Source organism: Lampris incognitus, chromosome 11 (genome assembly GCF_029633865.1).
Source record: "Lampris incognitus isolate fLamInc1 chromosome 11, fLamInc1.hap2, whole genome shotgun sequence".
Classification (NCBI taxonomy): domain Eukaryota; kingdom Metazoa; phylum Chordata; class Actinopteri; order Lampriformes; family Lampridae; genus Lampris; species Lampris incognitus.
Window position 1 is genome coordinate 15,810,866 of NC_079221.1, and position 16,310 is coordinate 15,827,175.

General features: G+C 46.3%; 1 gene segment (V, D, J or C); it reads left to right on the forward strand.

Annotated features, from left to right (window-relative positions):
• The first annotated feature begins 279 nt into the window (after positions 1 to 279).
• LOC130121273 (Ig kappa chain V region Mem5-like) lies at positions 280 to 15,775 on the forward strand. The segment is given in 4 exon segments: positions 280 to 350; positions 653 to 968; positions 13,980 to 14,017; positions 15,176 to 15,775. Coding segments are annotated over 4 exon segments (723 nt in total).
• Positions 15,776 to 16,310: the final 535 nt, after the last annotated feature.

Sequence of the window (16,310 nt, forward strand, 5' to 3'; positions counted from 1 at the left end):
AGAGTCTTTCTCATATTATTAATCCAAAATAATGTCCTTCTTAATTTAAATTGGCATTAGTCAAAGAAGGTGATGGTAACTACTGTAATAACTGACTGCAGCACACACAAGACGGTGTTTCCTCACAGGACATTATATACACATCTGCTACTAACGGCAGTTTAATCAGGAAGGTCATTTGCATAGAGAGGACACTTCTTATTTGAAGGACACGCTTCAGTGCTCATGAAATCTTTATAACCCTGCAAGTCCAAAGCAAAATCACCAACACTTGTTCATTGTGACAGCAAAGGTAAAAACCATGTGTTTGACCACCATTTTCATGCTGACATGTGCTGCCTTTATTCAAGGTAAGACCGGCAGAGATGATTCACTGTCTTCCTTGTTTTCCTCATCTGAACTTTTTCTCTCCTGAAAGAACTTTTTCTGATCTCAACACTTTGTGTTTCCCAACCTACACTTTATTTCTACCAAGACCCTGTTTGTGTTTTACACTGTTTAGTTTAAGTTAAAACAAAACCTTAAGAAAGGATTATATGTGTTTATTTGATTTAATGAGTAACAAATCAGTCCTTTCACAGAGATTTCCAAATGTACATGTGAGAGAATGAAGACCTTCACTTTCAGTCTGTTTGTGTGTTTTTGTTTTCAGGATCAAGCAGTCAGGTCACTGTGACTCAGACTCCTTCAATGAAAACTGTCAATGTAGGAGAATCAGTGAGTCTGGGATGCAAACTGAGTCAACCTGCTTATGGCAGCACTCCCTATGTCTCCTGGTACCAACAGAAACCTGGAGAAACTCCTAAACTCCTCATTTACATTACAAACCGTCTTGAGTCAGGAACTCCATCGAGGTTTAGTGGCAGTGGGTCTGGGACTGACTTCACCATGACCATCAGTGGAGTCCAGGCTGAGGATACAGCAGTTTACTACTGTCAGAGTTACCACGAAATCAATAGTCAGTATGTGTTCACACAGTGATAGAGAGCCGTACAAAAACCTCCCTCTGTTTCACAGTGACTGATCTGCTAGCTGGAACATAAGCTCTAGAACAACAACATCAATAATAATAATAACAATAACAATAACAATAATAATAATAATAATAATAATAAAATAATAATGATAATAATGTAATTGTAGTAATGTTTAAAACGTGGTCTTTTTTATTTAATATTTAGTATTCATTAACATGTACTTAATATTTAGTGTTAATTGCATTGTCTGTTTTTCCTATCTATTATTGTTATTGTAATATTGCTTTCATACTACTGCACAAATTTAAAAAAAACGTTAAATATTCTTTTCAAATTTGTCAGTTTGTTCATTGTTTTTGTTTTTTTTTGTTGTCCTCAAATGCAAAAAGTACCATTTCAATGAAATGGAAAGTAAATCCTACATTAAATAAAATTGTGACATTTATTTTGAAACATTACTGAATCCCCCAAACCTCTGAAACCGGAGTTTAATCTCCTCAGAAAATTGACAAAATAAATTGGTCCATCCATTGATAAAAGTCAGTGCTTCACAGAATATGTTTAGAAAACAGCTGAATATAAGAGTTTTCAATCACGTTGCCTTGTTGTTTGAGAGCAATGTACAATAATTATGATTTAACTAAATATAACCTGATGCACCTTCATGTTTAATAATTTATTTAACTACATGTCACAATAAATAATATCAGTTGATCATTAAAAAGCAGCACAGTTGCACAGTGGCTAGCGCGGTCGCCTCACAGAAAGAAGGTCCTGGGTTCGAGTCCTGAGGTATTCCAACCTTGGTGGGTCATCCCGGGTCATCCTCTGTGTGGAGTTTGCATGTTATCCCCGTGTCTGTTTGGGTTTCCTCCAGGGGCTCCGGTTTCCTCCCACAGTCCAAAGACATGTAAGTCAGGTGTATTGGCCGTACTACATTGTCCCTAGGTGTGAATGTGTGTGTGCGGGCCCTGTGATGGCCTGGCGGCCTGTCCAGGGTGTCTCCCCACCTGCCGTCCAACGACTGCTGGAATAGGCTCCAGCATGCCCACGACCCTGAGAGCAGGATAAGCGGTTCAGATAATGGATGGATGGATGGATGGATGGATGATTATTAATGGTGTGATTATTCCCTTCTTTAAGAAAATTAACATAAAATGCCACAACAAGTATGTAAGTAATAATTTGCCGATTGACATATTTTGTTGGTTTACACATTATTTCTACTGAGTTCCTGTTTGTTTCTTTAAGTTAATTTGGAACAAAATCTTTTAAAAAAGGAATTCTGGGTCCGCAGTGGTGTAGCGGTCTAAGCATCAGCTTAGTGTCGATGCACTTGCCCACTGGGGATCGGGGTTCGCGTCCCGGTCTCATCAGATCCGACTATGGCCGGATTCGATGAAGCAGCAATAATTGGCAACGCTGTCTTCGGGAGGGGGCGGATTCGGCTTGGGTTTGTCACATGAATGCGTCCCTGTGTGTGTCGGAAAAAGCAGTGGTTCGGCCTGGATTCAGCTTGTCACGGAAGTGGCGAGGCGTCTCCTTCGAGACTGCCGGCCAGAGAGATGCAGTTGGTGAATGCATGTAGTGCGAGGGTGGGTGTTTGAACAAGAATACGGAGCGATTGGCCACTAAATTGGGAGAAAAAGGGAAAAATCAGAAATAAATTAAGAAAAAAAAAGGAATTCTATGTGTTTATTTGATTTAGTGAGTAACAACTCAGGCCCTAATGAGCAACAAATCAGGCATTGCGATGGCCTGGCATCAAGTCCAGGGTGTCTCCCCGCCTGCCACCTAATAACTGCTGGGATAGGCTCCAGCATCCCCATGACCCTGAGAGCAGGATAAGTGGTTTGGATAATGGATGGATGGCTGGAGTAACAAATCAGTCCTTTCGAAGAGATTTCCAAATGTACATCTGAGAGAATGAAGGCCTTCACTTTCAGTCTGTTGTTGTGTTTTTGTTTTCAGGATGAAGCAGTCAGGTCACTGTGACTCAGACTCCTTCAGTGCTGTCAATGTAGGAGAATCAGTGAGTCTGGGATGCAAACTGATTTGACCTAATTATTCTGCTTGCAGTCCTCCCTTTGTCTCCTGGTACCAACAGACATCTGGAGAATCTCCTAAACTCCTCATTTACAGTACAAACAGTCTTGAGTCAGGAGCTCCATCGAGGTTTAGTGGCAGTGGGTCTGGGACTGACTTCACCCTGACCATCAGTAGAGTCCAGGCTGAGGATACAGCAGTTTACTACTATCTGCAGCATGAAGCCGTACCGATCACACAGTGATAAAATTTTGTACAAAGAAACCTTCCTCTGTTGAAAAAGAATGTGTCTGTAGCAGCTTGACAGGACCCATCAGAAGACATTTCTAGATTAATTTGTTAATTTTCACACTAACCAGATTGTCTGAAATGTGTCTCCACTGATTCAGGAGATGAGCTACAAATATACAAGTAAGCTAACCCACCAAAAACCTACATTAAAACTGTAATCCCTACGATATTGCACTATTCTACCCATTTGAAATGTGATGAGAATCTGTCGATTCTGTTGGACAGTCAGTCAATATGACAGTAGATCAGCCTTCCCACATACACACAGTGGGGCACATAATTATGAATCACTTTTTTTTTAGATATCTTGAAAGATTAGGCATCATTAATGTTAAGTCTCAGATCCAGCCTACTTCAAGATGTACCCATCCTTATTCTACATCACAGAAACAAATCTGTCATCCATAATTTTCTTGAAATTTTCGATAACAGATCTTGTGAAGCTTTTTGCAGCACCCTGCAGACCCTTCCCGAGCATTTCTTTGGAGGTATACTGCTTTCCACTTGTGTATATTCACTATTTCAGAGAAGACCAGAAGTTCTCAATGCTGCTGATATCAGGTGAAACCAGCTGACCACTCCATAATCCGGCCACTTGTGTACCCTTTCCATTCCTGCCAACCTCTTGAATGTTGTGAGGCCTGCAATGGCACGTTGTCATGCATGAACATGAGCTGTTCCTTTGAATGCGGCTGACTTCTTTCTCAGCCAAGGAAGTAAGATATTTGCCACAAAAAAAAAAAACACATTATCACTCCGAATTCACTTTTTAAACTCTAAATGGGCCTATTATTTCATCCTGAATGATTTCAACCCCTATAACGACCCTCTCTGCCGCCCGCTTCAGAGCCTCTGTACCTGCTTTTATCCAAACCTGCACTCAGCCATCCGGTCCAACCAAGGTAGCTCTCATCTCCTCATTTGAAATTACATTATTGACATAATTTTCAGGTGTTTCTGACACAAGGCCAGACGTTGTTCATTATGTGTCTTGGTAAGGGGAGGTCTTGTGCGAACTATCAGAACCTTTCCTATGCTTCACAGCATGTGTTAGGTGTGGTTCAGTCCTGTCTGTGAATTTGAGCTCAAGGGCAATCTCTCCATTTCTTGCTTGATTGCCAGAATACCCCGAGCAGACAGCTTTCTTCTTGGATCTTGTATGCATTTTCTGTGCACTATTTTGTCTTTTAAGACAAAGTTTTTGACACGGTCCGTCGTGTAACCAACAATGTCAAGCCCATAGGCGGAGTTTGACATTCGAGCCAGGGGGGGCAAAAAAAAAAAAAAAACTCATTGTAACAGCTGAGACCTGGCCTACCACCCTGGGAACACAGCACGAGCAGATATGGACAAAACAAACATGTTAAATAAACATATATGTTTATTTTTAAAGCAGATTTGAAATTACATCGTAACAATTTCTGAAATCCAATCATGGCACGGCTGTCTTGGAACGCAATAGACACAAGGTGGCGGAATGCCCCGACACTTAAAAATTAAACTAAATGCAACAGCCCCAACGTAACTAAAGTCCTAAATCAAAGGGGCATCTCCAGGAATTAAGGAAGTGTTCGACTTACAGTCTGTTGAGATGCTTCTCCAAACGCAGAAACGAAGCACAATCACCATAAAACGTTAAGAGAAAAGATCCGTATTTTGCCGTAATCCAATGACACGGGAAAAAAAGTAATCCAGCGATCAGTAGATCCACAAAAAGGGTCATGGTGTCTCCAGCAAGGCCTACGCGCGTCACATTCACAAGCCAGCTCCAAACAGGTGAACAAGGCCTATCCACTGTTTTTAAACAAAGTGCAATAAAAACAGCAAATGGCATTTAGGCCTTTTTCGCAACGTAGGCACGGCAAGATGTCCAAACTAGTGTAACAGTAATTTTCACTTTTTGCGTCCTGCATATGCGTCGACAATGGTCTCAGGTGAGAGCTTGGCCGTAATGTCACTTTCGATGTGAAGGATCGCAAGAGAAGAAAACCTGGCTGCTCCCATCGTCACCCGCAGCCAGTTCCTTATCCTCCTCATCGCAGAGAAGCGTCTCTCAGAGGTAGATGACCCAATCGGCAGAGTGAGAGCTAACTGTAAAACTTTATAGAGATTTGGGTAGGTTGTTTTTTAACAGCTTTTTTAAGACGCTCAATTGAAATCGGTGGGTCAGCAGAGGCTTTGACAAGCTTCATCTCGGCTGCAACAAGAAGGGGGTTAACTTTTAGTGCCGGGGTGTATGTTTGTAATAGTGGATCAATTCCATTTTCGTCGCATGCCAAAACTGCGGCACACGCGCGTGCAAGCTCCACGGACTCTCCAGAGAACCACCTTTCCAGCTCATGGATGAGAGTGTCCAGCACGGGAAGATAAAGTCTCTGCTGATAACCATGACTATTTGCTGTTTCTTCGTGGCTTGTTTCCCTTTGTCCTAGAGTACTGGTAATCAAGAAGCCATCAAGAGAGGTGGGCGGATTCGAAAGACGTTTTCTTTTGGGTGCGGGCGGGCTTGCCCCCGGGGACGTGAATCTGGCATGGCAATGCTGTTGTCCAGGCAGAACTATTTGACTGGCCTCCACTCATCGCTCCAGGAGTCCGCCTGTCTTTTAGACACGAAGTGTGCTTTTAGGCTGTCAGTATGGGCTGCAGCTTCGGACAGTGTGCAGTTGGATGACTGTAGGGCCTTGTGCGTAACGTGGATCACACGCAGTAGCTCCTCAAACACAACGAGGCTTGTAATGAATGACATTATCGACATGAAGTCATGGATACCACTGGCTTGCGCTGACCACTTCTCTCCCTCTTCACTAATTTCTCTCAAAACACTCCGTAATTGCAGAGTAGTGACTTTTTACTGAATTCACACATCTCCACTTGCATGCCCATCTCGTCTCACTGGGCTGAACTACTTCAGTTACTTTCACGTTCAATGTCTTTTGGAGTTGAATAAATCTCTGGTGGTTAGACGGTTCTGAAAACAGTGAATACACATGGTGAATAATGCTCAGGAATGATTTCACACTTCGGTTCACTGAACAGCACTCCACAAGCACTCAATTTAATTTGTAGGCTGCGTAGGGGTGAGTCTCTTTGATGCGTTGCTGCACACCTGACACATGACCGGACATCACAGACGCACCGTTGTAACTCTGTGCCACAATTGGGATGTTTTTAAGACCACACATATCAAGCCCTTTGTAGATGGCCTCCACAATCCCAGCCGCATTGCGAGATGCAGAGCAATCCATAAAACACAAAAAACGCTCCTTGATTTCCAATTCCTCGGCATATCGTATGCACACTGACAGCTGCTCAGTTTTGGAGGATCTCGCAATTATAGAGAAAAATCCAGTTTCCTGCACCTTTTCAGCAACGTTGTTGTAAAGCATGTGTGCGCAGATGTCAATTATTTCATTTTGAAAATCTGGGCGTGTGGCATTGAAATAATTGGACTGCATGTTTTCAAAATCGGCATCATATTTCGATACCAAATTGCAAATTTCGAGGAAATTGCCACGCGATTGTGACTCTTCTTCTCCCTCCTGGTTCCCACGAAAGGGCGATCCCAGTTTAGACGGTAACCTGACAACATCAACTGCTTTGCATAGATAACCTCTGTTCCTTTCGACTATAGCTTTATGGCTTTCAGACAGTTTAGCTGCGATAGATCCATTTGAGGATGAGCTGGCTTGGAAGTTATGCCATTTAATCATACAGTCCAGATGGGCCTGGCTTTGTCCATGTTTCTCTGGTTTACTGCTCAGTTTTTCCAGTCACTCATGCACTTTCTAAAAGCGTCCTCAACGCAGCTTTCAGTCTGGAAATGACGAAAGGCAAAACAGTAGACGACATCCTTTCTAACTGAATACTGTAGTGGGAAATGCCTGGGGATGTACTTGGAATGTTGCACTGGGCTCGTGCAGCTAGAGGACCAATCACAGGTTAGCTCGCGCTGTCACAGACGCAACTATATTAGACACCGCGGGAGAGACAAAGCGCCAGAACTGTTTAGTAACCATATCGTAGACTGTCACCTTAGCGTGGGATAGAGCAGGGAAACCTAGCGTATCCTGGGCTAGACAGTAGATACGGTGGCTAGCAGTGGTAGTGTTAGCAGCAGACTGACTCGGTACCTGTAGCTAGCTGACTACCCCCGAGAGCTTCCCCAGAGAGACTGAGAGAGACATTCACCCGGTCACACCGGAGCCAGAGTACAGAGAGAGAGAGAGAGAGACACGCACCCCGGAGAGCAGCCATCCATCTCCCGCCCCGCCTAGAGCTCAGCCGCCCTGTTCCATCACCAGCCCTGGTCCCAAGGTGAGCTTGCTAACCCATTAGCACACGGCTAACTAGCTAACTAGCAGGATAGCCCTAGCATTGGCGCAGCTATCTAGCTAACGGTGGTGAAGCCCGGTTTGTCGCACCTGAAAGTCCCCGCCTCCATCTATAGTTATCCGGGCTATAGAAAAACCGCGACAAGTGGTGTCAGAAGTGGGATAAAAGGTTGGGATTCGCCATAATCTCAACACCGGAGGATCCTGCCCCGGTCACATGGCGGCATAATTCAGCCTGCACACTGTGAGCTAACCCAGCTAGCAACTGAGTGAGTCAGCCATTTTGTGAAGCACTGTAATTTCTTCAGTAGTCACGTAAATCAGTGGAAAAATAAAAATGTCACAGGACAAAAAAAATGTAAAAGAACAGTCTGAGTTGAGTCTGGATGGTGCTGGTGTGGGGACAGAAGACCCCGGAGAGCACGCCTGGATGAAGCTCCTCCTGGCGCAGATGGAAACCATGAACCAGACCCAGGTTCAGATGCAACGCCAGATGGAAAACATGGAACGCCAGACCCAGGTTAAGATGCAACGCCAGATAGAGATGCAGATGGAGGCCCTCACAGCGCGTATCGATGGACTAGCGGAAGCGGTGGCTAAGCGATCTCGTCCCCCCACACCTCCCATTCAGCGCACTGATTGGGCCCGTCATCGTTCAGATATCCAAGGTGAGCCTCCCGGTTTGTCGCCCATCGCTCAAGTAGTGAAGCAAGGGGTTTCTCCTAGTAGCCCTCAAAGCGATAGTGGTGTAGGGTCGGCAGGGGCTGTGCTCGGAGAACGAACTAGCAGAACGGTGCAAGACATGAGCCTACTCTCGCAGTTCACCCCGGCCCGGGAGAACCCAGGGGCCAGACAGCGAGATGGCGCTGATCACCTGTTGCCAGCAGCTATGGCCGAAGTGGCTAACTTGAGCGACCGGCGCAACGAGGAGACGCCAGCCAGGCCGAGCAGCAAAGCGGCCCCAGCAGCCCTGCGCTATACAGGAAATGGACCCAGTGAGCCCGCACCACTTACCAGCACTCCGATCGGTCATGGTGGAAAAAATGGAGCGACTGCAGTACCACCCCCCGACGGGATGCAGGGGGGCCAAATGTCCCTGGACAGCAACGGCGGCCGAAACCTGCTGGATGACAGCGTTGGAGGGCAGGCAGGTTCCTCTAGAGGTCAACAGAGCCAGACAGGAGACCTTCAAAGTCGGAGCGGCAACCGAAGCTCACAAGGTCCCGACCGAGGACACGAAAATGACATCAAGCTCCTCGCCACTTTTGATGGTAAGGGCGACTGGGATAGTTTCGTTGGACCATTCGAACGGATGGCGAGAAAGAGGGGCTGGACCGACGAGACCTGTTTGGACGCCTTGTATCTCCGACTGAGGGACAACGCCATGTCTTTTGTCATCGCGCAGCCGGCTCCGATAAAAGATGACTACCACGCGCTCATCACCCAGTTACGCCGCCGCTACGGTAAAGAGCTGCCTGAGGGAACTGCGCGCCGTAAACTCAGCGAGGTTAAGCAGGCCAGAGAGATGACCCTCTATGAGTTTGGCGAGGAAGTGAGGAGACTTGTCACACTGGCATACCCGCAGGTTGGTGTTACACTGCAGGAGGCCTACGCTGCAGAAGCCTTTCTGCGCAGGCTGAAGAACCAAAACATCGCGTATGAAGTCCTGGGGGCAGAACCCAAAACACTAGCTGAAGCAATCAGGAAGGTTGAGGCACGCGAGTATGACTTTAAAGCGACGCTGGGGCGAGAGGTTGAAGGAAAAGGGAGAATCCGGCGAGTAGCATGGGAAGACGAGCGGCGTCGCGATAACTCTCCAAGTCCTCCGCCGGTAGGAGACAGCATGAGCACCCCCGAGCTCAAGACCCTGGCCAGTGGCATCGACAACATTAACAAGGTGCTCTTAAACATCGAGCGGTACATGGCCAAAGAACAAGTAGGAGTGGAACGGGGAAGGACGCTTGAGCGGGCTACCTACGCGCACACGGGGCAACGCGCGCAGCGGTCCCCGAGCCCAAGTTCCCGCAGCAAAGGGACCTGTTACCAGTGTGGAGAGGAGGGCCATTTCAAGCGAGAGTGTAACTCACGGTCACCAAGCCCGAGGGCTCCGAGGAAGGTCAGCGAGCAGCCATCAGTCAATCTCGGCCGAGCCTCGGGGAATGGACCCAGTCTCGTCATTCCCATCACCGTGAACAGCCTGCAGCTGAAGTGCATCGTTGACACAGGGGCCGAAGCCACGGTGATGTCCCAAGACACATTCCAACGATTAAATCTGGCCGACCAGCCGAGCGTCGGAATCGCCATTCTGCGTAACGCTGAAGAGGGTAAAGACATGGCTGAAACCCCGAAGTATAGGGTGACCATCCGCTTGGGCCCCAAGACCATCGAATGGGATGTGTTCGTCGCGCCCATCCGCGACCCCTTCCTCCTGGGCCTAGATCTCATGTTGGCCGCTCATGTCACTGTATCCGGGGGAGGCTAGGTCTACGTCGAAGGGGAGCCAGTGGCCACAGTTATCGTGGGTACGTCCGTGGGGGAGTACGCCGTCTCTCGCGTACTGCTGCAGGACTCTTTGACACTATCAGCGGAGAGCGGGCAGGACGTCTGGGGTGTGGTGGAAAGCCCCAAGGCAGGTATCTCCGCCGTCCTGGAGCCTGCTGGCCTCACCGAGGGAGTTTCATCTGGCAGTGTGTTGGTCAACGTTGCCCCACACGTCCCTGTGCGACTGTGTAACCTGATGCCGAAAGAAGTTAGGCTGAAGAAAGGAGCCTGCCTCGGCGTGCTAGTGGAGGCGGAAGAGGAGCTTCAGGCCCCACAAGAGGACGACATGAGCCGAAAAAATGAACCAGCCACAGTCCGACGGATGGAGTCGTCACCAACTATGGGTCTGCCCGACCATCTGTCGTCCCTGTATGAGTCCGCTAGTGAAGGGCCGGTCTGGATTCAGCGGAGGCGCCATGCTCTGTTGTCTGATCCAGCACCAGCCATAGGGCCGCAGGAAACACCTGAAGGAGGTCCTCCCGCTGCTGACATGGAGGAGCCGGGGGCGCAGAGAACAGAGGAGTACGAAGGAGTGACAGAGCAGGAGGAGATCGATGAAGACCTTGATCTCCGGCTGGAGGACCTGTTCCACGCAAACGACGATGGAGGACCCAGCACACCAGGCTCCCCGGCTCGGTTCCAGCCGCTCCAACACACTGCTGCCAGCTACTCTTCAGGCGAGTCGACAATCACCCAACGTCGTGGGACAGCCGCCTGTGCTCCGGGCGGGCAGTCCAACGCCCCTGACCCAGAAGGAGACGAAGCCGACGCCGCTGAGTCCCATCTCCCGTACACCACCAGACGGGGCCGGCCAGTCCGGAGGCCCGCCTGGCTCCTAGACTAACTTTGACGGACGTGACTAGTTGACTTGGGGGTTACTAGGCTAGTCACAAGAGTCCAGTATGGATAGCGACCACCCACATTTGTTTGACGCCCTTTGTTCCGGGCCTAGTTCATTTCGCGGGTGTTCTGTCCCGTTTATCGTGTTAGATTAATCAGACTGATCTTTGTAGTCTGTTGTTCATTTATGTTGAAGGGACTCAACAGTGCTGGAGGGGGGCAGTGTAGTGGGAAATGCCTGGGGATGTACTTGGAATGTTGCACTGGGCTCGTGCAGCTAGAGGACCAATCACAGGTTAGCTCGCGCTGTCACAGACGCAACTATATTAGACACCGCGGGAGAGACAAAGCGCCAGAACTGTTTAGTAACCATATCGTAGACTGTCACCTTAGCGTGGGATAGAGCAGGGAAACCTAGCGTATCCTGGGCTAGACAGTAGATACGGTGGCTAGCAGTGGTAGTGTTAGCAGCAGACTGACTCGGTACCTGTAGCTAGCTGACTACCCCCGAGAGCTTCCCCAGAGAGACTGAGAGAGACATTCACCCGGTCACACCGGAGCCAGAGTACAGAGAGAGAGAGAGAGAGACACGCACCCCGGAGAGCAGCCATCCATCTCCCGCCCCGCCTAGAGCTCAGCCGCCCTGTTCCATCACCAGCCCTGGTCCCAAGGTGAGCTTGCTAACCCATTAGCACACGGCTAACTAGCTAACTAGCAGGATAGCCCTAGCATTGGCGCAGCTATCTAGCTAACGGTGGTGAAGCCCGGTTTGTCGCACCTGAAAGTCCCCGCCTCCATCTATAGTTATCCGGGCTATAGAAAAACCGCGACAATACTCAAGCCAAGCGTAATTCCTGTAGAAATAAGTGGAAACGATCGCTTTGTACTCCCAAAACATGTTGAGGGGAATTGGGGCAGAGTAGGTTGCTCAGGACAGCCGTGTTTTTCTCCAAGGTCATCTGTGTTACCTAGTTCGGCTCGTGCCTCTGCGGGGTGACCGTCAGGACTGCTAGCAGTTGCTGCTAATCCAGAGCTGCTCCAAGTTTCCTCCAAATTCACAACAGTATCGTTTTGCCTATCGTCATCATCGGTTATTGATGTTCGTGCTGTATCCTTGTTAGATCCCGATGGCTGACCATTTGTATCGTCTGGAGCTCGACGTTTTAAAAATCTCCTTATGTCCATATGTTCGTGCCGACTAGATAACTACAACGTTATTACCCATGTACGCTAGCTGAGAATCGCTGATTCGATTTACGTTAGCGTACGTGTCACTCGTCACATGACCCAGAGCCCTGAACATTTTTTTTTACTAAAGCAGCATATGAACTCAGATGTATTACCTAGTACCATTTAGTTGTTTTGTGTTATTTAAAATATTGATAAAATATCTGGTCATGCCAACTGTAATTATTCCACTCATTTTTGAAAAAATGCAATTACCCGTTTCAGCCACCAGGGGGAAGTGCTCCCCCTGCCCCCCCCCGCAAACTCCGCGCACGGTCAAGCCTGGTACGACCAACAACCAGGAAAAGTCTCAAAGCCATGACTGGCACAGGGAACTCTCTCCTGGCAGGAATTCCCTCTCGGTTCAGAGCCGGCAGATCTGGGAGTGACTTCACCCTGACTGTCATGGCAGTCCAGGCTGAGGACACAGGGATTTACTACTGTCAGAGTAATATCTCTCTTCATGGCTGTGCAATCACACAGTGACAGAAGGCTGTACAAATATCTCCCATGTAGGCAGGGCCGACCTAAGGTTTAAGCCAACTAAACTGCGTCTTACACTGTGAAGTCATACGATTAACAAAGTGGTTCTTGGACACCAGGAGGACAAATCAAATATTGCTTAGGACCCCAAAAAGACTTGAACTGGCCCTGTTCTCAGGTTACATTTCAGTAACACCATATGAACCCATTTCCTTTTCTTCCATATGTGGTGTCAATTTTTTGGAACTTTTTTGATCACCATCTTTGGTATTTTTGTCATTTATGCCAGATGCATCTTGAAAAGACACAATTAAAACACAGGGAACTCTATACAGCATTAACAGTTGATGTGTAGGGATTCACACAGGACATGTGTTGCCTATAGGGGTCACACTATAGAGGACCATGCAGTCGACCAAACTATCAATGCAAAGTCTCAATTGCCAAGAAAACAGAAATCACTGCGGGGACTGGATCAACATTTTGGCCACTGGATATCCATGGAGGAAAATATGACAAGCTGTTCCAGCTTTTAATGTCCTTTATTATTATCAAAAATTCATTTTTTACTTAAAATATGTAATTTTGATATCAGAAATTGAATTTTAAGTAATTATAATTCACTTTTAAGTAGTTAAAATGCCAGTTGTTGTTTAAGCAGTTCAATTGTTAATATCAGAAATTAAAATTTTGATATCAACAATTATGTTCAAAATGCTGAAAATAACATTTCTTATTTCAATAATTGGCACTTTAACTACTTAATAGTCCATTTCCGGTACAAATAATTTAATTTCTGATATCCGTAAATGATGTTTTAGTTCCTTTGAATTCCAGCTCTCCCTGCATGAATGGGGGAAAGTTGTAAACCTCAGGAGTTAGAATTTAATCTTGATGTACAAAAATTGCACTTTAACTAGTTAAAATAACATTTAAAATAAAGCTTCTGGTTGATAGAATAGTTAAAATAGAATGTGGATATCATGAATTTGGTATTTTTCATCGATTCTTGTGATGTGCAATGGGATTATAAATAGACTGATTGTCATCTAATTTCTGATATAAAAAGTGGCCAAGTGGTGTAGCTGGACTAAAAACAGAGGGATTAAAAGCTAAAACGTCTTGCCATATACACTAATAAGGCTGTGCTCGGGCATGTGAGCGTGCTGAACAGCAGCCCTCGAGGTCTGTCAAGCGGAAAGGAGGTTTTTGTACGGCGTCTCAACGACGATTTATCACTGTGGAACACTTTTGGTGGCGGCACTGAGATCATCATCAGATGTAAGTGATTTCTCTTGTACATTTGTCTCTCCATAGTCGTTTTCTATATCAGTTGCTTCTTAAAATGTGCTCCTAGGTATGTCGAGTGTTGATTTGGGGGAAAAAAAGCGGATTTTTATTTGTTAATGATTCATTTGGAGTCAGTTGTGACATTAACACGACTCCAGGGTCGAAATGCAATGATTGAATATTGTGAAGTTGACCCATGTTATTCTAACAACATCAGTATGCCGTAGAATCATAATATAACTTCAAATTATAGCCTTAGTCGATCATTTGCTAAAACCTGAACAATGCTGTCAGTTTGGAAATCTTACATGACAAATTGAAATCAAAGTCTTCAAAAGTGAGCCATTTATTCGATGGTTGATCTCTAAACCATGTATATTTTAGTTGTCTTGTATTAGTAAAAGCTGCAGAAATTGTTGCATGACGATTGCACCACAACACTGTAAATCAGCTCCAGGTACAGCGGTGGTTAAATGACCTTTACTCATACTAAAAATGTTGAATAGAGGCTACACACAGTATACAGTCCCATGTAAAGCCCATGTTTAACTTACAGATTTATAATCTGCTAAATCACTGGGAATCTGAGGAAATAGGTCATTCCATATTCAGTTTGTGTGCGACACACATTCAGACGCATGCTTTTGAGAACAATTGAAAACTCCTTTTAAAACTAATTCTACAGTAAACTTGGAGAGTATTTAATTTATGAATTACAGCCTATGTCATATTGTTCATTTCATCCTTTATTAATTGTTAACGTTGGAAAAATTCATGCAAATTCTGAATATTAGTTTAGTTTATTCACTGGAGTTATGCAGAGACAGTGTACATTGATAAGCATGTCTGTAAATGTGGCAGTTTAGCTAGCATCACTAATTTCAACTGTAGTCCCCTGCAGGTGCAGTAAAGACAGCAGATTAAAAGAAAACACACATAGGCTACTGTACAAATAGATTATGGGGAAAATACTGTACAAATAAATACATGAAAACATAGACTACAATATCATACACTTAATGCTAAATATACTTACTTAGACACCACAATAGTATGAACATTATTATGATGAGTAGTGGTAGTTTTGAAGTGCAATAAGTAAAACACAGTTAATCAGGTCAATATATTCAGTTGTATCTCTCTTTACAGCGGGTGCTCCAGTCAAACCCACCCTCTCCCTGCTCCCCCCCTCTTCTGAGGAGTTGTCCAAGGGTTCGGCCACCCTGTCCTGTCTGCTGAACAACTACTCCCCAAAAGGAGCTCAGGTGACTTGGCAAAAGGATGGGAGGGAGGTGACGGCGGGCATCCTGACGGGACAGGAGGCGTGGAGCAGCTCTGGGTACAGCCGCAGCAGCATCCTGACCCTCAGCAAAGCCAGCTGGGATGAAGGAGATCTGTACACCTGCTTGGTGGCCCATGAGGGCAGCAGACAGTCCACTGAGCTCAGGAGGACACAGTGCAGTATCTAGAGAAATGCCCAGCTTACTGGCGAGAAGCAACCCTCACTCAAATGCATGGGTTTATAAAAATAGATGAGTAAAAATGAGGCAGAAATGCGAACACAAAAGCCCCCTTGCAGTTTCTAACATGTGCATGCTTAGGTTTGCTGTAGTTAAGTGTGTAGGGATGAGTTTGGGGGGAGGGGTACTTTGGTTAAGTTCATCTGTTGCTTCTACTGTTGGTTTCTGTTGCTGAATTTATTTCTGCTTGTCTGCTGTTCAAAAGTTAATAAAGTTTTTGGTCAACTGATCCAATTTTTCATTTTTTCATTTGTCATGAATTTCAAAACTGTGGCACCAGCTGAAGCTGAAATCAAAATCCTTTAAATAATTAACAGATACTGCTCAACCCATAGTAGGTAGGCCTATAATGTGGTTTTATAATCTGCTATAGTGGGGTCCGCGGTGGTGTAGCGGTCTAAGCATTCGGCTTTGTGTCGATGCAGTTGCCCACTGGGGACTGGGGTTCGCGCCCCGGTCTCGTCAGATCCGACTGTGGCCGGACTCGATGAAGCAGCAATCATTGGCAAACGCTGTCTTCGGGAGGGGGGCGGAGTCGGCCTGTGTTCGTCACGTGAATGCGTCTCTGTGTGTGTCGGAAGAAACAGTGGTTCGGCCTGGAGTCGCCTTGTCACGAAAGTGGGGAGGCGGTCTCCTTCGAGACTGCCGGCCGGAGAGATGCAGTTGGCGAATGCATGCAGTACGAGGTTGGGTGTTTGAATTAAAATAGGGATCGATTGGCCACTAAATTGGGAGAAAAAAGGGAAAAATCAAAAATAAATTAA